At 42.0% G+C, this 22,520-nt stretch overlaps 1 protein-coding gene across 1 annotated transcript in view; it reads left to right on the plus strand.

Annotated features, from left to right (window-relative positions):
• The window catches only part of MED13L (mediator complex subunit 13L), a 66,521-nt gene that overhangs the window by 38,766 nt on the left and 5,235 nt on the right, over positions 1-22,520 (plus strand). Inside the window, 24 exon segments of the mRNA XM_089489425.1 lie at positions 1,959-2,043; positions 3,502-3,585; positions 6,087-6,232; positions 6,477-6,671; positions 7,979-8,167; positions 9,074-9,267; positions 9,431-9,504; positions 9,691-10,410; positions 11,066-11,282; positions 11,586-11,688; positions 12,235-12,344; positions 12,487-12,586; positions 13,584-13,804; positions 14,254-14,459; positions 14,809-15,737; positions 16,059-16,238; positions 16,474-16,697; positions 16,962-17,127; positions 17,413-17,740; positions 18,105-18,321; positions 19,740-19,928; positions 20,809-21,032; positions 21,377-21,519; positions 21,598-21,756. Coding sequence (XP_089345551.1) covers positions 1,959-2,043; positions 3,502-3,585; positions 6,087-6,232; positions 6,477-6,671; positions 7,979-8,167; positions 9,074-9,267; positions 9,431-9,504; positions 9,691-10,410; positions 11,066-11,282; positions 11,586-11,688; positions 12,235-12,344; positions 12,487-12,586; positions 13,584-13,804; positions 14,254-14,459; positions 14,809-15,737; positions 16,059-16,238; positions 16,474-16,697; positions 16,962-17,127; positions 17,413-17,740; positions 18,105-18,321; positions 19,740-19,928; positions 20,809-21,032; positions 21,377-21,519; positions 21,598-21,756 — 5,403 coding nt within the window.

Genomic DNA, 22,520 nt, shown 5'->3' on the forward strand with positions numbered 1-22,520 from the left:
TGGAAAGCCACCGAGAGCATAGCAATGCCCAGGAATGGAGCACTGCCGCTTAACCCCTGCTTTTCCAAGAAGAGATCAAATTGGTGATACTCTAGCAGACGGGATATATATATATATATATATATATATATATATATATATATATATATAATTATATCATTATATTATTTAATATTTTTATTTTATTATTATTTTATTTAAAAAAAGAGAAATGTCTCTTACATTATGTTTTCTGTGATTTTATTTTCCAAATATCAATATAATGAGCTATAAGATATTTAGTATATATGGGCCTTGCATCAGACCACCTGTCTTATTCCAGCTCAAGCTGCTAGTGGAGTGTCGGCTCACATGAACAAGGCCCGCTCTCCTCTGTCTATTCACCCAGACAATGATGCTCTGACCAGTGGAAGAACTATTAATTGATCAAGCATGGCTTCATTTGCATTGCCATAAACTGTTATCACAATGTGGTAAATGAGAAAGGGAAGGCCACTCAAAATATCCCATTACTGCTTATAATGACAGCCTCCAGATCTGAAGTTTATTCAAACGAAACTATTAAATGCTAAACTGTTACTGTGTCCAGAACAGTTTTTTAACGCTCACTGGTATCATTATACATTGAATTTCATGTGTTCAAACCAATAGTAAAAAAGTTTTACAATAAACTAAAAAGCTCACTAAAAATTAATTTTCATAAAACCCCCTGCAAGGTGTCCCTACAGCAGCAAACACCATCCTGTTAACACAAATTCTTTGTGTTTAATGCAGTCAGTTAGATACTTTGAAAGAGAAAGTGTTGAATATGTCTCTGTCTTTCCTCAATAAACCACAATATAATTTTTATGTACATTTACCTCTTTCTGGCTTTTCTTTTTCCAAAATTTGCCACATGAGTAAGCCGTGCATCACAAGGAGCTTTGGAGGTCTTGGTGCCTCTGCTTTGGTGAGCCAACACCGGGCAGAAGACATCAGATGTCATAGCGTTGTGTAATGTGTGTTACCTTGTCAGTACATCTCTACAGTTCCTCTGTGGTGCTGTCTGTGTAACAAAAGGTTAGGAAGACCTCCGGCAGCAGGGCTGTGTGTAAAGAGCACTTCTGGTACAAAGTGATAGACGTGGCCCAATCGACAAGGCAACCCATACAGTTTTACTGCTATTGCCCCGCTTTTGCCAATCTCTCTTAGAATTATTTACATGTAGTTTCCAATGTCGTCTGTGTGATGTAAGAACATTAGACAGAAAAGTGGAGGGTATAAAGAGTAGCCAGTAGACGCCACACAAAATAATTTTTTCATGATTTTTTTTTTTATTTAACACCTTCGTATACTGGTCCAGAAAATTGCTTTGACATAGAAATAGTACCTTGCAGAATACGAGCTTCAAATGAAGTCTTACCAGTAGATATGTTGCCTGCTTTGCTTGGGTGTTATGCTTCGAGGAGAGGTCAGATCGAAACACTCTGGTTCATTCATTTGAAAAGGAAAAATACTGATGCCATAAATAGCTGTTCGATGCCTGCCTGGTGTGCGGAGGCAGAGCCTTGCCAAGGAGAGGAGACGTGCTGCATAACCCGGCCTTGGGGATACGTACTTCCAAGACTGCTCCCTCTCCTGCTGCCAGCATGGACATTAAGTACCCTGGTCACCGCATTGTTGATTTATCTGCGTTTTTCAGTTTGTTGTTGTTCAGCGCCAGGATATTTTTGGTACCAGGCTGGTTGTAACAAACCTCAGGAGCCAGTGCTTTGTCTTCTTCTTAAAGTATCACTTCACGGGCCAACTTCTTGAGAAGCTGAGTTAGATGAAGTAGACTATGTGTCTTCGACTGGTTGGTGAATATCTTCGCCTGCTTCTAAATCCTACAACAGTCCCCAAAATCGTCTGTGTTCCCTGCAGATTTCTTTCTATCAAGACGTGTTATATTTGACCCGTTACATTTTTTTTTTATCCAGTGGCTGAAGAGGGGCTGTGGGAGAATGGACTGTCATACGAGTGCCGAACATTGCTCTTCAAGGCCATCCACAATCTGCTTGAAAGGTAACCTAATAATTGCAATGCTACTTTGGTCAGCGTTCTTAAACAGAGCTGGCATTGATACAGAACTTTTTTCCCCCAACTAATCAAAACTTCAAAGTCAAATGCATTTTTTCCAATATGTTGAGCTTTGTGCATTAAAAAGTCCTAATAATAATAAAAAAATGCCGTTCACAAGCATTCCAAGTGGCTGTTGAGGGCCCCACCATGTTCCTAGATATTAGATTCATTTTAAAGTAGTTGCACCTATCTTGTGGAAAAAATATGAAACATAATTACAAAAACAACCCAACATTTAAAAAAAAATAAAAAAAAATGCCCCCCCCCCCCTTATATACGGTATGTTATTCCTGATAAATATGGTGTTATACATAAAAGTATGAGCTACAAAAAGTCCTGTTTGCCCTGACAAAAATCCATGAATTACCGTATTTTTCGCTCTATAAGACGCACCTGCTGATAAGACGCACCTAGATTTTAGAGGAGAAAAAAAAGGAAAAAATATTTTGAGCTAAAAAATGGGCTAAAATATTTATTACAATAACTGAATAAGCTATGAACACAGTAAGACACACACAGACACAGTGAGACACACACAGACACAGTGAGACACACACAGACACAGTGAGACACACACACACACAGTAAGACACACACACACACACAGTAAGACACACACACAAACACAGTAAGACACACACAGTAAGACCTAACTCCCTAACCCCCCTTCTCAGTATCTCCCCTCTAACTCCCTAACCCCCCCTTCTCAGGATCTCCCCTCTAACTCCCTAACCCCCCCTTCTCAGGATCTCCCCCCCCCGCCCCGGTCACTTACCTTAAACTCCTGTGTTGGAAGCGTGAGGCGTTTGTCTCGGGTGCCGGCGCTTCACTGCTGAGCGCCGGCGTCTGACGTCATATGCCGGCGCCCAGCGTAAAGCGCCGGCACCCGAGACAAACGCTTCCAACACAGGAGTTGAAGCGCTGAGGCAGGTGGCGGCGGTCAGCAAAGGATTCCTGTATATCTGTCAGGCAGGGGGGCCCGAGAGTTGCCGAGCGGTTGTCTTCAGCAACCGCTCGGCACCCCTTGGGCCCCCCCTAACTGGCAGAAATCCAGGACTCCTCTGCTGGCGGCCGCCGCCGCCGCCTGCCTCAGTTGCGACCCCGGATTTATCGGCGTATAACACGCAGGTAGGGTTTAAGCTCCGGATTTTAGTTAAAAAAGTGCGTGTTATACGCCGATAAATACGGTATATCGTTGCCCCCCCCCCCTCCCTGCCTGCATCTTCGCTCCATAAGACGCGGCTGATTTTTTCATCCTACTTTGGGAGGAAAAAAACTGCGTCTTATGGAGCGAAAAATACGGTACTGCTCTGGTTGTAAGACATGATCGTGTAGATTCTGGTTCTCACCCGTATAAAATCATGTGGCAGTGACTCTTTTTTGTTTCTGAACCTGATTTAGGTGTCTGCTGGATAAGAGTTTTGTACGAATTGGGAAGTGGTTCGTGAAGCCCTGTGAAAAGGAAGAGAAGTCCGTAGCCAAGAGGTAAAAAAGAAAAAGAAATGTCGCCAGACTGTCATTGCTTTTATATGATCTCATCATCTTATGCGCGCATCGCCTGCTTCGTATATATAATTTACCTACAAGCAGTAGTATTTATAGCATCCTTATCTTCAGCACGGTTCACATCGGTTATGTTGTCCTCTATTTCCCCTCCTTATTGATCGGAGTTACAATCTTATACTCTCTCATTGATGAGCAAAGAACGTTTGCTTGTAATCAGCAGTTCTGCGATGTGTTTTGCTGGCATGGTAGAAAGCAGCACGGGCGAGTCTAGCTGCCTGAGCAAAACGTCTTTGCAACTCCCATCTTTTACACATATAATAAAAGAATAATTCTGAATCACAGATTTGTTTTAAAGAAAAGTATGGTATAACAGGGCATGTGCCTTTTTATCCCCACAATGCCCCATGTTACGGTGGCCAGATGGCTCCTTTTACTGAGATCACTAATAGAAAATGTGTAGTGCGCTCCTGCTTTAAAATTGGTGCTACTTAAATGCTAGAGCCACCCCTGTGAAGCAGTGATCTTTGGCTCGGGGGCCCATATGCATACTGTTGGGATAACTTACAACAGAAGCCCTTGAGCCAAAGATCACTGCTTCTTATATAGGGCTATCGCATGCGCCATATCAGACTTGCTGGGCTTTGTGTTATAACCCCCCTAGCCAGAACGTATGTAGCTGTGCACAGGCGGTGGGTGCTGGGATTCAAGGTGTGGTCGGTCTGCCAGCCTGTGCTCTGGAATGTATGCCTATCGCACACCTATTATGTCTGATTTAATATCGGGGATGTCCGCTGGTGTCGCGTTAGACGCCGTAGTTACAGTGAGTGACCTGTGTATAATGAAGCACGCTTTGTCCCTAACGCTGCCTCCGATTATCAGTCTTGAAATAGAATCATGTTCTCGTTTTGCAGACTGCTACTTTTGTATTGTTTTTTGCTCCTCCCCGTTACCCAAGCCCCCCCTACTCCCCCGATCAGCCTGGTAATTATGCACAGGCTGACATGAAGACATTAGCAGTGTTGCCATAGCAACATGGTTTAAGTAGACAAGTTCCTGGCATGATGTCACTAGGACAGAATTACCCCTCCCGTCTTATATCCCCGCATGCAGAGAGAGAGAGTCTGATTAATCCAGTCAGTCACCGCTCCTCCTTGGAAGCCCACATCATGTTCTTCTGCATGTCCTTGCTGAAAGAAAAAACAACGCTTGTTCGCGCGAGCTGTACTACATGCTGATGAGCAGGGGCTATCGCAAAACAAACCTGCATTTCCTTTTGTACACAAGAAAGACCTGCTAAATACATTTCAGATAACTCTGCTTATTATCGTTTCAATCTTTGTTAATTCCACGGCAGCCGTAGACGCCATTAGTCTTGATTCTGTTTTAATGTAGACATGCCAAATTCAAACAGACGTAACAAACAGTGTTATGTGTTTGGGGATTACACGAGAAATTCTACCGAAAAAAAATCTTCAGAAGCTCAGTTGGGTTTATTCACTTGAGGGAAAGTTGTGGTTTGAACTCCTTCACTATATGTTATGAAGACCAGCCCGATGAGCTTCTGCTGCAGAAAAAACTTGGCTGGCCTTGTTTAATCATAGTTCAGTTATTGAGATTTTTTCAAAGTTACCCGTTGAATTAAGTGTTACACAGAGCCACTTAGGCCTTCTTCCTGGAGAAACTTGCCATTGTTGGCCCTTCATAATATATAGTGAATTGAAGAAGTTAGAGTTCGCAGAGTTGTGATTCCATCAACATTTCTCTGTTAGTGAATAAAAAAAAAGGTCGGACCTTCTGCTTTGCCAATATCAATCTGAAGAAGTTTGCGATAACTTTTAGATAACATCTTTTCTAGAATAACATGTATAGTTACCCATATTCTCAAACCCTCAAAGGTCTGATGCACATCTGAAGTCTGAGGTTTTTGACCGCTTGTATTACCCTACATTTTGCTCGATGAATGTTGATCAACTAAATGCATCACAAATGTTGTTGGACCCTCTTCTCTGATACCCTTACAGCAATATATATTTCTGGTATACTAAAGATAACATGTAATGGACATTGTTCTCGATCTTAACTATGAATCGTTAACATGTATGTGGTTTATGGGGAAAATAACTTGGTCACATGCCAGCTTATCAAACCTTCATGTACATCTCAGCTAGTGTGTAAAATGTTGGTGCATCACTTGCATTAGACTGAAACCTCTTTGGTGTTCTCTTGGGAAGTATTCCACCCTCACTGGATATGTTTATTGAAGCTTCCTATTGCACAACTGGACAAGATGTGCCATTCCAAGAGGTATTTGATGCAACTAAGCATTGCTTTCTGCACAATGAACTTCATTAGTGGGTTAAAACAGAACTTGTCTCTTTTACCGTCCTGAAATATGTTGGCAAGATTTAAGAAGTAATAGTGAGAGGAAGAATCATGCATGTCTGGGAAAGTCTATAAATCAGTTTTTCTTATACCCACAGTGAAAACCTCTCGTGCTCCTTCACCTTTTTCTTGCACGGGGAAAGCAATGTTTGCACAAGTGTGGAGATTGCTCAGCATCAGCCAGTGTATCTTGTCAACCAACAGCATCTCCAGATGGCCCAGACCTCATCCACGCCTTGCCAAGGTGAGACCTACCTCAAGTGCAAGTTCTTGAGTCATCAAATTGTCATGAATTGGACTAAGTAAACCCTCTATTCAAGATGCTTCTCTTGGATTGACATTACCAATCTCTCTTCCATACTGGAAGGATGTGAAAATTAATTCACTCATTATTACCTGACTACCACCTCTGGTGTCCTGTCTCTTACAGTACTTAGTAAATAAACCTCATTTGCAACCTTCAGTAAACTGCTTGTTTTATTTCTCAGTGATCCTGAGTCCATATGGGTTGAGCGGTACACTGACTGGTCATGCCTACAAAAGCTCTGACCCCAGTACCCGTAAGCTGTTGGAGGAATGGCGCCCTTTCTATCCCACCGTACTATGTGCCAGGAAGGAGCAGCTAGGAAGTGAAGATCTTCTGTATGATGATGATTCCCCTGCAGCTGTGGAAGTCATCGTGGGTAAGGTTTATGGCTTATGACAAAGACCTAATAACCATATGTAAAATTATCCAGAAACATTGTCATTCAGTGTATCTTCTGAAACAAGACACCAGTGGGCTCCAGAAGAACCTTTAACTGCTACTGGTGTGATTTGCAGAAAATGCTGTCTACTGCTTGTCAACTTTGTATATTGTGGATCTGATGCGGTTTAAACATGTAACAGATTTACACTATGTTGTTGTAATGTGAAACATTTCCATGTTAATTGTCATATACTCTGCCAATATGTGCACGCTGACCTCTCCTTTCCCTAGGCAGGCTCTGAGAGCTATCCCAGGGCCAGCATTTCCTTACAAAATCTTATCTCAAAAGCTGTCACTTAAAAATTGCTTAATCCCTGTAGTGTTGAAAGAGACAAGACATTCACGTGAGCAGCGTGTATGCAGCACATAGATGTTATAATACACGAAAAGGATACAATAGATAAAATGGGAGAACAAGTAAGGTTCAAAAATAATAAGAAAGAAGGGGTGTGCAGAGTAGTCGGTAGGTTGGAGGAAATTATTTCAGTATATTTAAATGTAAGCAGTTTGGCTTAAATGTAAGCAATTGGCTGTTTATTCTACCGATTGCTGCTGGGCCTCTCGTTAGCTTGGAGATGTGGGATCTCAGAAAGCTTGGAGAGAAGTTTGTCAGCCCAGGGCTGGAAATTAAACTGGCAATAAAAAAAATATACTTTGGAATATGCATAAGATGCATTAGCTGCTGCAGTTATGAATTGCTTGTTAAAATTGACATTTCATTTGATACACAGTTAATATGGATAATAATTACCTTAACACAGCTGTGGATGGATGAGATTTCTAATTGTAGGACATCCGAAGTATCTCGGTGCGTTCTATACAGTATGATTCCGGGTTGGTGCAAGTTAGGGCTGGGTGAACCAGTGAGGTGCCTTGGGTTCACTCCTCTTTTGGCAGGAACATAAGGATCAGTGTCTGCAGAGAACAAGGCGGCTTTGCTTAAGAATTGAATCCGCAGGTCTGAGTTGGCTTGTGCCACACCAAGGACTTTTCTCCCACTTGTTGGGTGGATGCGTTAAATCAGTAAGTTCCTCCAGAGGCTTCCTTTTAGTGTGGAGTTCCAGCTGCCTAAGTAAGCCTTACATCAAAGGTGGATTTTGTATCTAGTAGAAAAGAATGCTTGCAATCGTTTGCTTTAGTCTTATTTTATGTGTATCCATATTGGTGGAACTGGCATGATGTCTTGTATACCTTTTTGGTTAGAAACCTGTTCCTAAGTAATGTTCTCTGTTATCCTCACAGGTGGTGTTCGGATGGTGTACCCCTCATCGTTTGTTCTCATTGCCCACAGCGATCTGCCCATTCCTCCTACTGTAGGCAGCACAGGGCAAAGTAACCCTGGTTGTCATCAAAACACCTCTGTTGCTAAAGATCCCAGTCCATGTAGGATGCCCCTCACGCCACCCACCTCTCCAGATCACACAACTCCAGGTAAACAATGTGTTTAACTTAAGTGTTGCATCTGAATAAATATGTAAATAATTTGTAAACAATACCGCATTGAATTGTTAAGACTTGTCTTCAAGACAGGAGCACATACCATCCCCTTATAAATAAGCATGCATCTTTTCTTTTATTAAATATCCTTGGTTTATACTACTTCATTAGATTTTGGAGGTACTGGTATGCGAGTACACGGAGGTTTGTAAGTAACGGCGTGTTGGTAAATATGCGGCCAACTGATGGAGCATAGAAGAATTACTTTAATATAATGGTAGCAATATTAAATAAACCTTTATTTGGTGTGGCTAGTCTGTATGTTTTGGATAGCTCTTTACTTTTAAATGGAAAATTGGTACGTATTGAGTGTGAAATTTAGGAGCAGGACGTAGAGATTGGGCTCCATCTAGTGTTGATTTCTGGAAATTGCATTTAACCTATTAGAGTCTGACATTGTTGGCATTCCAACTAATCTTTTAGAATTTTTCATTGTGGGAAGTGATCCGTGTGCCTCTTTCGTTCATGATTTTGGGCCACCATTAAAAACTTATTTTTTTAGTCTTTGTGGACTTTAATTTATGTTTTATCACATATTTCTGAGGGGCTTTATTTCTGAGGACTTTAAGGTAATGCAATAACATGCCAGGAGATGCTTTCAGCCCAACAAATCTCTTGCACTGCATATAGCTGGGGGGCAGAGAAAGGGCAAATGCCTATGGGGGTATTGTTAATTTCAAATGATGTCTCATTATTCATTAGTCCATATGATGGCTGGAGTGTCCCTTTAATGTAAGAAATCATTTTACTGCCTGCAAGTCTTCTCTACCTTCCTTTGCCCTGGCACTATATTTTCCCTTTGCCACACACTGCTTACATGTAAAACTTTTCTGTTCACAGGTGATGGGAAGGGAACGTCCACAGGCTTTACCAACCAGGCAACAGGGGAAAACCCTTCCGATCCAATGCATAGCCCCAAACGCGCAGGAAGGAGCTATCAGAAACTACACAGTAATATGGCGCAGAGAGCCTGGAGAGAGTGCGTCATGAGCAAAAGCCAGTCCAAGTAAGGCATCCTTCCACAGGATTATTTTGTACATGTGCTCTATTTTCACTCTTCAGTCAATACTTGGTGATTGATAAAGCAAAATATTTGTGATAAGGGGACAGTATAAGGAGAATTATCCCACAGCTGGTCCAATTAAAAAAAAAAATGTTTTCTTCTAATTTAGGTTGACTGCTGCCAACCAGCAAGAGGAGGAGATGCCTGTCATCAGAACCCCCTGGGACTTTGTAGTTCCTGCTCAGAAAGTGAACTGCTCCTGCTCTAGGTAGGAACTATGCACCTTATTACATGATGGATGGGCACAGAAAGCCTCACAATGACAATTAGTTTGTCTTCATTTTCATAAATTATATTTTTTAATTATTTAGAAAGAACCACTAAGAACCCAATAAGGGTGTTCTGAACTATTCTCTATAACTTATTTAACATGTTTCTGTTTTATACTATCCAGACACAAGCAGTCCAAGCAGCGTGCTGCACTTGGTGCTGGCCGCCTGCCCTCTGTTTCCCAGCCGAGTGTTGGAGGGGCAACTTCCTCTAACAACACTTCCCTTCCGCCACTGGCATCTTCCAAGCACAAGCCTAGTGATCGTCAGGAGAAGGCAGAGAAACTTCAAAAGAAGACCACCACGCCATTCCATCATCGTCCATCACCTACGCAGATCGAGCAATACCTGGCACAAGAACAAACGGATCTAAACCAGCAAGGTACAGAGTCTGGGACTGGAACAGCAACCAACAGGCAGTACCCAAGTGCTCCCTCTGCTGGTGAATTGGATCCACTGATACCAGTACAACCCACGGACTCTCCACATTCTCCTTCTTCTCCAATGCCCCCCACACTTAGCCCACAGCCTCCACACCATGAAATTGAAGTCCATGATCCGGATTTGGCAGCATGCAACTCTTCTCTGTACCCAAATGGACTGGAAATGCAGCCGCTAGATGACAGGACGATGATGGTGGCAGGCATGAGCTTGCCCATGATGACAGAGATAAGTGAAACCAGCCTCTACTGCTCAGGGCTGCCTCAAAGCCAACAAACTGGGGATACTTGGCATGGCTACAGGCTGCCATCCACAGATGGCCAAGACTTTGTTCCACCAGAGATACAAGCAGAATGGTATGAAAGCAAGCAGGACCTGGGACCAGAAAGCACTGCACTGAAGAGGTCAGCTATTTTACTTAGTTTTATGAATATGGCAGTCTGGGGAGTTATGGCACACAGCCAATTGAGCGTGGATAAATTGTCACCGGTCGCTTTTAGTATTACACTATGTCGACAGTCTTTACTTTTTAAGAATGGGGTGGCAATGGTTGCAGTTGGAGAACAACATCTCTGTTTGTGCAGTACCTTATGTTTGTTCAAGTGCAGGCAATGGTGTATTTTGACATTTGTTAGATACAAATAAAACATAAGTAAAACAGTAATTAGCTTCAGTAGGCATTATGAAGTATCATGCCTTTCAGGTTTCTGCTTCACGAAGGGCTGAGTTGACGCTGAATATTTCATAGATAACGATGGCAGATTTCATTGAGTCACCTTACCAACTTGGCTGTGCATTACTGCTGACTCGTCTTCAGGAGACGCTTGTCAGGCCTGGCACTTCAGATTTCATGATGAAGTTCCCGCTTTAGTGAATACACCATTGAGTGACGAACTGCTGCATTTTGTTGTAACTATTGTTACTCGTGTCAGAGACAATAGAGATCCCCCTATATGCTAAAAAGTGTAAATTGTATTCTTCAGTGTATTTACAGTATGAGCCAGCAGCAAAATATCAGTAGTAGTTGCCTTGCCTCAAACTTTTAACTGCTGTCTCTAGGCTCCTCTCTCAGCCAAACAAACGTTTCAAAGTGTTGGATGAGAAACGTCCATTTCCGCCAGACTCTCTTACGTGTATGGATCAGCTCCGCATGCTTTCATGTGATGGCTTTGGGGATTCCATAGACCCTTACACTTTTGAGGATGGAGACATCAAGTACAGTTTCACCACCACAAAGAAGTGCAAGATGGGAGCCGAAAGCGATCGGAAGCTAAAGGTACGTTACTGATCTGATGTATTTCAGCCTGACATGCGTCTTACATTGTTAAAGGAGGAGGATTCAAAGTGTTTTTAAGCAACTCCACATTACTCGCTTATCCGTATAGACTGTGAGGATAGTCCGTTCTGTCCAGATTTTTTTTTCAAGCACGGCTGGTTTGGGAGCATTTGATTTTACGTTGGTATTTTAGGTTTGCTGTTGCTTGTAAAATTTCCATTTTATTTGAATGAATTTGTGTTAACTGTCTGAAATATGTCACTTATGCTTGTTAAATAAAAATAAAAAATAACTTTATTTTAGACTGATGAGGGATTTGAGAAAGTTTCATCACCGACAGAACACCCTGCCCCAGTGCCTGATGGGAAAGATGCCATGTCCATATTTAGTCCCTCAACCAAATCAGGTTTGTAAAAGTCTTTGTTAACATTAATTACTCTAAGATAAAAGCACATTCGTGAAAAGGGTATACTTAATAGCAGTACATGCCAATATGAATGAAAACAAATACTAAGAAATATTTTGTCATGTGTACAGTTTCTTATTATCTCTTTATGTACCTGTAGTCTTAATGGTATTGTTAAGTTGATGCTAATGTAATGTTAATGGGGCACTCCAATCGTCATGCACTTCAATACATATTATAGCGGAGTAGTCCTTTTTTATTTTTGTGATGGCCCCCCCCTTGCTTGAAGCAGCCAATCAGTGCTGTTAAATGTCAGGCCACAGAGTATACATATTGCTGAAGGTAATTGCATATTTAAGAATGCAGAGAAATCCCTTGTAGCCAAGTATTAACCCCTTTAGGATGTTCAACTATATTGATATTCCTCTAAAGGGCAAATATTAAAAGCTGACTTCACTATTAAGACCGACTGGTTGCATTCTAAGATTTACATAGTCCTTGTTAGTCCCAAGCTGTTATTTTTACAACTTAACTCTTGTTTTGCAGACCCGCGGCAGGACCGAGGGGTGGCGGCCAGCCTTACGCAGGTAACAGACCTGGCTCCTTCTTTAAATGACCTGGACAACATCTTTGACAATTCGGAGGATGAGGACTTGGTAGGTTTAAGCTTTTCAGGAGGAGCAGATGTGTCTAACAATGATAATGTTGGTTTCAGAGTCATTTTCTTTCATTCATGAGCAAGCTTCAACTTGATTCATGTGATTTATTCTTAATCACTAAGTGTAAATGCTATTTTAGGCTGGTTCTCCAGGATCTCGTGCAATAAAAGTACCCCCAGGAGGGGCAGATGATCGTGCGCATGGCAAAGATGGAAGGGCAACTGTTCCGTACCTACCGAGTGAGTGTTTACAAGTTTTGCACCGGAAAACTATTATGGTGTATTGTATCTATAGTATGATATCACTTGTAGACAAGATAGATTATAAAACCTTCTACTCACGAGTCCACGCACTTTTGACTACTGTATATACAAACCTTTAATTTCTTACTATTTTCAAATTCTCTACTATGTATGCATATAGCAAGTAAGAATACATTATTTCTTATTAACCTATATTCCATTCATTATTTTACACACAATTATTGACTCATGGTATCATTCCTTAGACAAATGTACTGCGAGTTTGCAAACCTGATAGTGTTGCACATCTCTTGATGAGAAATGATGCTGTTATAGCTATACATACAATGTAATACAGTACAGTTTATGTAGATATTGAAACTTAGTATATTTAAAGGGGCACTCTTATGTATGGAAGGATTCTGCCCATTTAGGATTATACAATTAGCCCTTTCCTCGCTCTGAGCTTAAATGCTGTGCAGAACATGTGTCTGGCTGAACACATCTCCCTGCATGTGATATACTACCTCTTGAGTTGGCTCGGGGAACACTGCAGATGGGGTATGTTCATACATGTCTAGAAAGCGCTTCCATTGATCTCTATGGGAGTGCTATACCGCATCTGATTGGCTGCTTCAAGCAGCCAGTCAGTATCAAGAAAGGTCGTACCATGGAGAAGGGAAGGCAGCAACTGCACCAGGCAGCTTCCGTGTCAGGTGGAGTACTTTAGCATGCACTCTTCTAGTGTCAGGAACACTAACTCGTGCCTTTAATTGACATCGTGTGTGTATATCCCTCCGTCTGTGAGCGTTATTCGCAAACTTTCTTTGTGTGTCTTGTGTTTGTTTGTTCTCAAATCCTTTTCCGTGTTTCTGTGCATGCGTTCTAGGCTTTATGTATAAACAGCATGGGTTTTGCATAGTTTGCACAGCTGCTGCTTTGTTAGAGACTTAGACGTCTGTGGAGAGATACAGTATTCCTGTCTGTCCTGCAGCAGTGGCCGACTTGCAGAGGATGTTTCCCACTCCGCCTTCCCTGGAGCAGCACCCTGCCTTCTCCCCCATTATGATGTACAAAGATGGGGTGGGCTCAGAAACGGCAGCAGTTCTGGGCATGATGGAGAGTCCCATGGTGAGCTTGGCCTCCATACAGCACGTAGAGTTCAAGATGGAGGTGGAGGAAGGCCTGTGCAGTCCAAAACCGGAGGAGATTAAGGTAAATTCATACATATGTTTTTATTCATGCTTGCAGGGTTATGATTCATTAAGTGATTGAATTTGCATATTTTCTTGGTCATTTAAGCTAAGTTGTGTTTATAATTGGAAAGACACATTTTCCTTTACAGTGTTATATATAGCTATTTTCCTTAGCACATTAAATACAGTGCTATGTTTAGCATTCAATGTTTGAAGACCTGGAGGCTGCCATTGTCGTCAGTCTTGATATTTTGGGTGACTTTCTCTACCCAAATGCTACACCGAGCTGACGATTTTAACGAAGGCCTGTTTCTCCGATTAAATACATTTCCCTGATTCCTGCTGCAGTCGAACTGCCTCTGTACAAACAACTTACTCAGCTTAGGTCAGAATGCGTCACTGCGTTTGTGATCTCCATTTCTTTTTGCCCAGATTGCTTATTTTTTAAATTTCTCTTTTGCTTCCCAGGATTTCTCTTATGTGCACAGACTTCCTACCTGTCAACCCTTCTTGGGTTCGTCCATGTTTGCACCACTCAAGTCTTTGCCTAGCCAGTGCCTGCTGTCCTTGAAGATACCAGACGCCTGTGTATATCGACCTTCTTGGGCAGCTCCCCCAAAGATTCAGCACCTTCCCCTACCTGCTACATCGTCTTTCAGTAGAGATGGTTACATGTAAGTCTCTGAAGCACCTGAACATGTGCGGTGATACACCAACGTTTTTTACTCCGAGTTTAGAGAGTTAGTTTTGTACTATTTTGTAGGATGTACTTCTCCCCTAGTGCTTAAAACTAATGTTGTCTACAAATATTTGCAGACCCTTGTCATTGGAAAGAAGACATTTATTTGACAGGGAAATTTGATTTCAATGTGCTAGTATGTTCTGCATAAGCCCTTAGCAGAGTAACTATGTAACCTAACTTTGTGAAATATCCTTTCCAGTAATGTACGGTTTAGTTTGATTATCTTTAAGCAACACTGACATGGCCTTTTTTTAATCACCCTTTTAACACATTCTCCTTAGGAATGTGCCAAGTGTGGGTAGCTTGACGGATCCTGACTATCTTCAGTTAAACACTCCACAAACCAACACACCGGTTGCACCATGTAGCACGGCTCCAGCCAGCAACAGTGGAACTGGTGGTGTCCTGCCTTCCCCAGCCACTCCTCGCTTTTCTGTTCCTACTCCGCGAACACCAAGAACCCCTAGAACTCCACGGGGGGGTGGAGGAGCCAGCGGCCAAGGTTCTGCAAAGTATGACGGCACAGACATCTGTTCACCTGCCTCTACTCCGTCAACCACCAGGCCCCTGAGCTCAGTTGAACCAGCCAGCAGTCACCCAGCTCCCGAAGCCCACAGCTTATATGTCACTTTACTCCTTTCTGACTCTGTCCTCAACATATTCAAAGACCGGAACTTTGATAGCTGTTGCATTTGTGCCTGCAATCTCAACATCAAGGGATCTGATGTAGGCATCTATATCCCAGACTCATCTAATGAAGACCAGTATCGCTGTACCTGTGGATTCAGTGCCATTATCAACCGGCGCCTAGGTTACCACTCTGGACTCTTTATAGAGGATGAGATGGACATCTTTGGCAGGTCATCTGATGTTGGGCAGGCTATAGAAAAAAGATTAAACATGCTTGAGGCAACAAGAAAAGACGTAGAAACTCCGCAGCCTGGCCTTCTACTGCTTCTGCAGAGTCAATGTACTCGTCCTTTTACCAGCAACGGAGGCCTATGGGACCTGCCTCACTGTCGGAGGGATTCTCTTCTGGAGGGTCCCGTCTGGAATTATGACAAGGTGCAAGTTGAGAGCTTGGATGCATGGCCGGAATGCCTGAATGCATTAGAGCAAGGGAGACAGTATGTGGACAACCCTACCGGAGGACGAGTGGATGAGGCTCTGGTTAAGAGCGCAACCTTTCATATCTGGCCACACAGAAATGGTGAGGAAATTTCTTACGAAATTTGATATAATGCAACTTGTCAATATGTACTTTCGCTTGGTCTTTTACAAGAAATTGGATGACATGCAAAACAATTCTATACCTTTTTTTGTTTTTTAATAAACTTATTGTATAGGTTCACTAGCTGCTCTACTTGTCACATCATCAACAAGTTGGAATAACTTTGCTGATATACATCACTCATATATACACATGCCACTTTATTAGTTGTCTTCCAAACATTTGCACTGTGCAGTTCTTGCTGTAGCATTCTGTTACTTTCCTTCTCATTCATGGCTACATTTGAACCCTCCTCTGTAGTGATGGATGTGAGCATGCTGCCATCTCAGGATGTGGTGCGAATGCTGCTTTCCCTGCAGCCATTTCTTCAAGATGCCATCCAGAAGAAGAGGACAGGGCGAACGTGGGAAAACATCCAACATGTTCAGGGCCCCCTAACGTGGCAGCAGTTTCACAAGATGGCAGGACGTGGATCCTACGGTAAGAAAATCGGATCCGTGCAAGAGATTGCAAAACAGAAATTAATTGATAGTACTGGAAAGATATTTCTACCCCTATGAGAGATTGAATGGATGTGTGTATGTGTGTGTGTGTGTATGTGTGTGTATATATATATATATATATATATATATACACACACACTAATGAAGGAGAAACAATAGTTTATGAATATAGGGGTTCATTAGTAATATATATTGTCTCCTTTCTTCGACAGGCTCTGAAGAATCTCCAGAACCTCTCCCCATTCCTAACCTTCTGGTCGGTTATGACAAGGACTTCCTGACAGTCGCCCCCTTCTCTCTTCCCTTTTGGGAGCGTCTTCTGCTTGAGCCTTATGGAGGACAGAGAGATGTGGGATATCTGGTGCTGTGTCCTGAAAACCCAGCTCTACTAGATGGAGCAAAATCATTTTTTAGGGACCTAAGTGCTGTATATGAGGTGAGGCTTATTTAATATTATGTCATAGGGAATTGTTTTCTTCAAGCGTAGCATCTATAAATGTGCTTTTATCAGTCGGGATGTGGACTTTTTAATGTTTATGGTGGGATTCATTTGGTTTTAAACTGTTGGTCTTCCTGGGCTGTTATTTTCAGACCCTTGTTCACTCTTAATATTTCTCTAGAATCAATTATGTGTTGGATCATTATCTCCATACCTTTTTGGCACACAAATCATAACTTTGCATGTATACCTGCTCCTTAGATGTGCCGTCTGGGCCAGCATCGGCCAATCAGTAAGGTGCTTAGTGATGGGATCATGAAAGTTGGCCTATCAGAAGTGGAGGCGTCTGCAGACGAGAGCACCAAGGAGGAAATGGATAATCATGCACGTTTGCGTCTCTACATGCAGACCTGTCGCCAGCATCTTGGTGAGTAACAAGCGTTGTGGTTTTCATTGGGTCCGTTATGAATAACAAAACAGTTATTAACCCATAATAGAGACGTAATAAAAACAACTTTAAATGTATTTCTAACATGCATGGACCAACCTTACCGTTTGTTTCCTCTGTCCTATAAATACAACGCCCTTCTTGCCAAAACAAATTGTGTGGTGTGTGTGTGCATATGTATTCATATACATTTTCCTGCATTTTGCTGTCACTGAAAGCACGTAAACTTATTCTAATATTGACAAATAACCTTTTTGTTTTTAGCTCCTTACATTTCCTCACTACAGTTGGATAGCAGCCTGTTGTTACCGCCCAAAAGCCAGTCGCATTCTCAGCAAAACACCCCAAGCCCTCCTGTGCCCCCCTCTGTGCCCAGCCTTCCCTTCAGCGCCACTGTTAATGGCACGGGGACTACATCCCTAGCACCACCCGCAGCCTCGTCCATATCTGTTGGGAACAGCACTGGCCCAGCTGGACATGGCAACAATTCAGCGCAGAGCTCTTCAAACCCCACTGAAAGGCCATCAGCAACCCAGCCTAGCGGAGAAGGAGGACCCATCCCGCAAGCCACACAGCAGGAAACACCCGAGAGGCAAGTACTGAGACTGCTTCTCTAAGCCATAATATATACCGATTGCTTGAACCCGTTGCAGAGTCATATTATGGGCACCATTCCGTTTCATGGTCAGTGACAATAGATGTAGAAATATGCAGACGTTACAATATGATTATGAGAAAGCCAGGAACTCTTGTGTAAAAGTACCAGAAGACTAGATGGCAAGCTCCTTAACACAACCAGTCTAGGGGATTCAGAGGAGAGGAGTGTCGTACTTCTACTGCTATAGAAAAGAGACACTAAAGGCTAACCATAGCATTATTAGATTAATCTCCATTTACAGTATTGTACTGTATGACCTTGGTGTACAATAATTTCCTTTTCATTTTTACATTCACAGTACAACAGAAAGAGAGAAAATTGGCGTCCCCACAGAGCCAGATGCAGCTGGGGGTCTCACTCCATTCCCTGCAATAGTCATATACATGGTGGACCCCTTTCTGTACCCAGATGATGAGTCCCACACAGAGAACTTCTGGCTTCTTGGCTTGATCCGATCCTTCACGGACATCCTGGAGAGTTTACCGGAGCAACACCGTGCGTCATGTATCCTGCAGGTAACCAGGGCTCTGTCTGGGAGTTGGAGCATGGGTTTGGTGTGATGGCGGCTTTATTGAAGCAATTAAAGGAACCCTCACCTCCACAATTCAGAAAAATGTACATTTAAGTCCCTTTTGAATGCACCCCAGTGCTTTTTAGTGCATGCACATTGGTGCAGTCATTCTTTAATTAGTGGCAGAAAATGATTACTCACACTGCACATGCACAGTAAAGCAAACATAAACCTTAGCAAGGGCATTTAACCCACTCAATGCTGACACGGTAACAGTTTCAAGTTCTGTGAGTGGTAGATCTTATTCATCATTACTCAGAAGAGACATGTTTCTAATAGTGAGTTGGCTGATACCCCAGAGTACTGTGGGGAGCCCACCCACATTATTCTTGGATCTCAGCCAACTCACTCCTGTTGAAGCAGTTTATCTGTTTTTAATATTGATTTAATATACCTTTGAACGATTTGTCCTGCAGATTTATTCGGGCCAATGTTAAATATTGCCCTTTTTCCCCTGACTCCCAATTAGCTGTAATCAGCTGTAGGGGCATACTACAACAAGTTTGGGTATCTTTCCTTTGATTTAATTGGTGGTTAATTGGTTTGGCTATTCTCACAGTGCATGCTGTGGTGTGATATGGTATGCTTACCTGCATTTTGACTGAGAATGTTGGTTTGTGAGCATAGAATTGCTCCGTACATACTGTGTACAGGGCTACCATTCTGTATTTTCTAACTACTGTTAAATCTAGTTGGGTCCATTGAACCAAGCCCTTTGAGGTTCATGCAAAATGGACCAGTAATGATCATTAAAAATACAATTAATTTATTCTAGTGAGACCTTTATTTTTGTTTTACCTTTTTTCTGCGTCGTTTTATGTTTCACTTTGTTCAGCAATGTCTTTTTGCCTTAGATGGCCCCATAAATTTAGTAATAGCATGATTGTAGAAAATATATATTTAGTAACATTGAGCCATATAGACACCAACCTTAGTCCCTGTCTGATGGATAGCAAGGGTAGACTAGATAATTCTCTGAATGCTGTAGACCTACATGAAGCTGCAAGTGGTTAAGCCTTATGGGAGTTCTACTTCCCCTACAGCCTTATAATTACCTCTCGTTGTGTCTCGTTGTAATGGGTTATGTTCATGTTTATAAGAGTGAGAAAATCAGTAATCATCCGAAAGTGAAATCAGTAAAGCTTTTCATCCGGTTGCATTAAAGGAGTATTACTATTAGATTTACACAGCTTAGAATATTGATGAGGCTGTTGTTACATTGAGCAGAATAGATAGTGGCTTCATACTACAACATTGTTGGTTTGAAAACCAGACAGTATCTTTTGTAGTCCTTTAATCAGTTATCTAAACATTCTGTGCCTAGTTAACTACCAGTAACACGTTTTTATCTCCCTGTTTCAGGTGGTGCCCTGCAGATATCTCCTACAGGCTCTGAACAACGAGCCGGTTACCTACATCCAGCATCTGAAGACTCTGGCTTTCTCTGTGTACTGCCAGTGCCGGCGGCCTATAGCTTCACAGATTCCCATTAAATCCCTCACTGGCTTTGGTCCCGCTGCTGCCCTTAATGCAATACTCAGGAACCCAGAGGTGAGTAGAAGACAATGGGAGTAGCCAATATACCAAAAACCTGGTTAGACTTCACCTAGAGAATCCAGTAGAGTTTTGCTCACTGATCCCTAAAAATAAAGAAGGTTACTAAGTTAAAGGAAAAATTGAATCATGATGAGTGCTTGGCCAGACTGACTGGGCTTATGTCGCCAGTTAAAAAAGGCGCTCAAAGGCAGTCTCCTAACTTTGTTGAAATATATGAGAGGTCAGTACGTGTTTTTTCCAGGGGAATTAATTGTCCTACAGGCTGAGCAGATCACAGGGGGTCACCATCTAGGATTAGAAAAACAGTGGTTCCATCTTAAATGGAGGAAGGTATTATATACAGTGAGGGCAGTAAATCTCTGGGAATCTTTTGGCTGGTTGGGGTGAGCTTTCATGACATGATGGATGTATGTCCCCCCATTTCATTAACTACATATCAACTCAAACAATCATTGTGTTTGAATCCGTTGTAATTTAACACTTAATTTCAAGCAATGAAAAGATACACACATACCCACTGAAAACTAGCAAAAAGCATTGCTTGGGTAGTTAATGCAATGCACACGCTACAGAATAAATATCCTGATGGCTCAGTGGATCATAATGTAACAACCACGATGTTCCATTAGCCTAGTCAGTTCTATGTTAATATTAGTGGAGTGACACAGTATTGCTTTCTTATTTCTGCTTTATTTCGAATTCTAGTTTAGTGGAAGGTAGGCACCAGCAATTTGGGCAAGCCCCCTGTGAAGGCTTGGAAGGTTTATTCCTTGAAAGAAGCCGTTTATGCTGTGATTTGTGTAATGCACCTTTTGGCCGATAATAGGAATCCTACTTTTGTAAGTTGTCACTGAATACAGTTTTTCTTTTTCAGCACCCTAGCCCTGGTCAGTTGTACTCCCCACCTTTCCTGCTAGCCCCCACCAAAGACAAACAGACAGAGTTGGGTGAAACATTTGGCGAGGCAGGCCAGAAATACAACGTGCTCTTCGTGGGATATTGCCTGTCCCATGACCAGCGCTGGCTGTTGGCCTCCTGCACCGATCTCAACGGAGAGCTGCTAGACACGTGTGTGGTGAATATCCATGTGCCTAACAGGTGAGTTATAACATGTATGAATGTGTATCGCTGCGTTTGCATTCAAATGGGAATCCAGGGTTTATTTATTATGTATAGATGTCAATCAGGGATGTCCAGAAGGCAAATTAAGCTTTTCCTATGTGGTGAGTTAGGTAAAGAGGTTTGTTATTAGTATATCCAGGTAAAGCTTACCTGTTGTTTCTGTTAGTCAGATTGTTATGTTATATGCTACTTTTTATGTCCTGTTTACCCATTGTACAGTGCTGCAGAATATGATGGCGCTATATAAAACAATAAAAAATAATAAAGCGCTACGGAGATACACTCTGCATAAACTCTGGTTTTCAAATGTAATCCCTTAGGTTTCGGAGGAAAAAAGTATCGCCAAGGAAGATGGGGTTGCAGAAACTGTGGGAGTGGTGTGTGGGGATCATGCAGATGACATCATTACCATGGAGAGTGGTGATTGGACGGCTAGGGCGACTGGGTCATGGCGAGTTGAAAGGTAAGATGATTTTTGAAAACAACACGTGTAACCGAGCACCATAAGTTGTCAAAGTCTAAGCATCTACTTATATTTCAGACTGGAGTATCTTGCTTGGAGAATGTTCTCTACAGACCATCAGCCGTCAGCTTAAAGAGACATGCAGAATGTGTGGCATATCGGCTGCCGACTCACCCTCTATCCTTAGTGCCTGCCTCGTAGCTATGGAGCCCCAAGGATCTTTCACTGTCATGCCTGGTAAGTTTTAAGTCCCATTCTTCCTCCTTGTTAATATGTGAACTCTCCATGCCTGTGCAGAAGCTCATTCGCGAATTCTAGTGCGTAGATTCACGCAATATGTTTAAATAAGAAGCCACAAACTTGTTTTTAAAGGGGTACCCAATCAAATGCAAATATAGTACATCGAAAGATAAAATCTAAAGAAAGTATTATCCAAAAAAACCTTACTATCTGTAAACCTGTAGTTATAGGGGAAAAAAAAAATTTGACTTGCCACATCAAAGTGCCATCTAGTGTTAGCCTCTGTGTACTGCGTATATATACAATTGTACAAGGGGTTTGATAAAAATATATATATATATATATATATATATATATATATATATATATATATATATATATATATATATATATATAAAAAATGGTTTTTTCCACATTGCACAGTTACGATTTAATAGAATGTTGGTTAAGTGAAGCACAAAGTGATCTTCACATGGACAGTCTAGTGTCCCTGCCACCCTTACTCCATTAACAGCCCCAAACCATTTTCCCTAGTCCACCACTATGGCACTATACAGTCCAGTAAGTAGCATCTTCCGTTCCAGATTTATATCTTTAGTGCGACCCATTCTACTGCCAATATTGTTAACAAAGGGTGTGACTGAAACACACTAAACTCGATAATTAGGATGCTGTCCGCATACATTTGGTTATGTAATATACCGTATGGATTAAAGTGCATGTAAAAAGGACTCCATGGCACTGTGTGATTGCTCTCCAGA

This window comes from Sceloporus occidentalis, unplaced genomic scaffold, assembly GCF_023333645.1.
Source record: "Sceloporus occidentalis isolate IW3139 unplaced genomic scaffold, rSceOcc1.0.p SCAF_40, whole genome shotgun sequence".
NCBI lineage: Eukaryota > Metazoa > Chordata > Lepidosauria > Squamata > Phrynosomatidae > Sceloporus > Sceloporus occidentalis.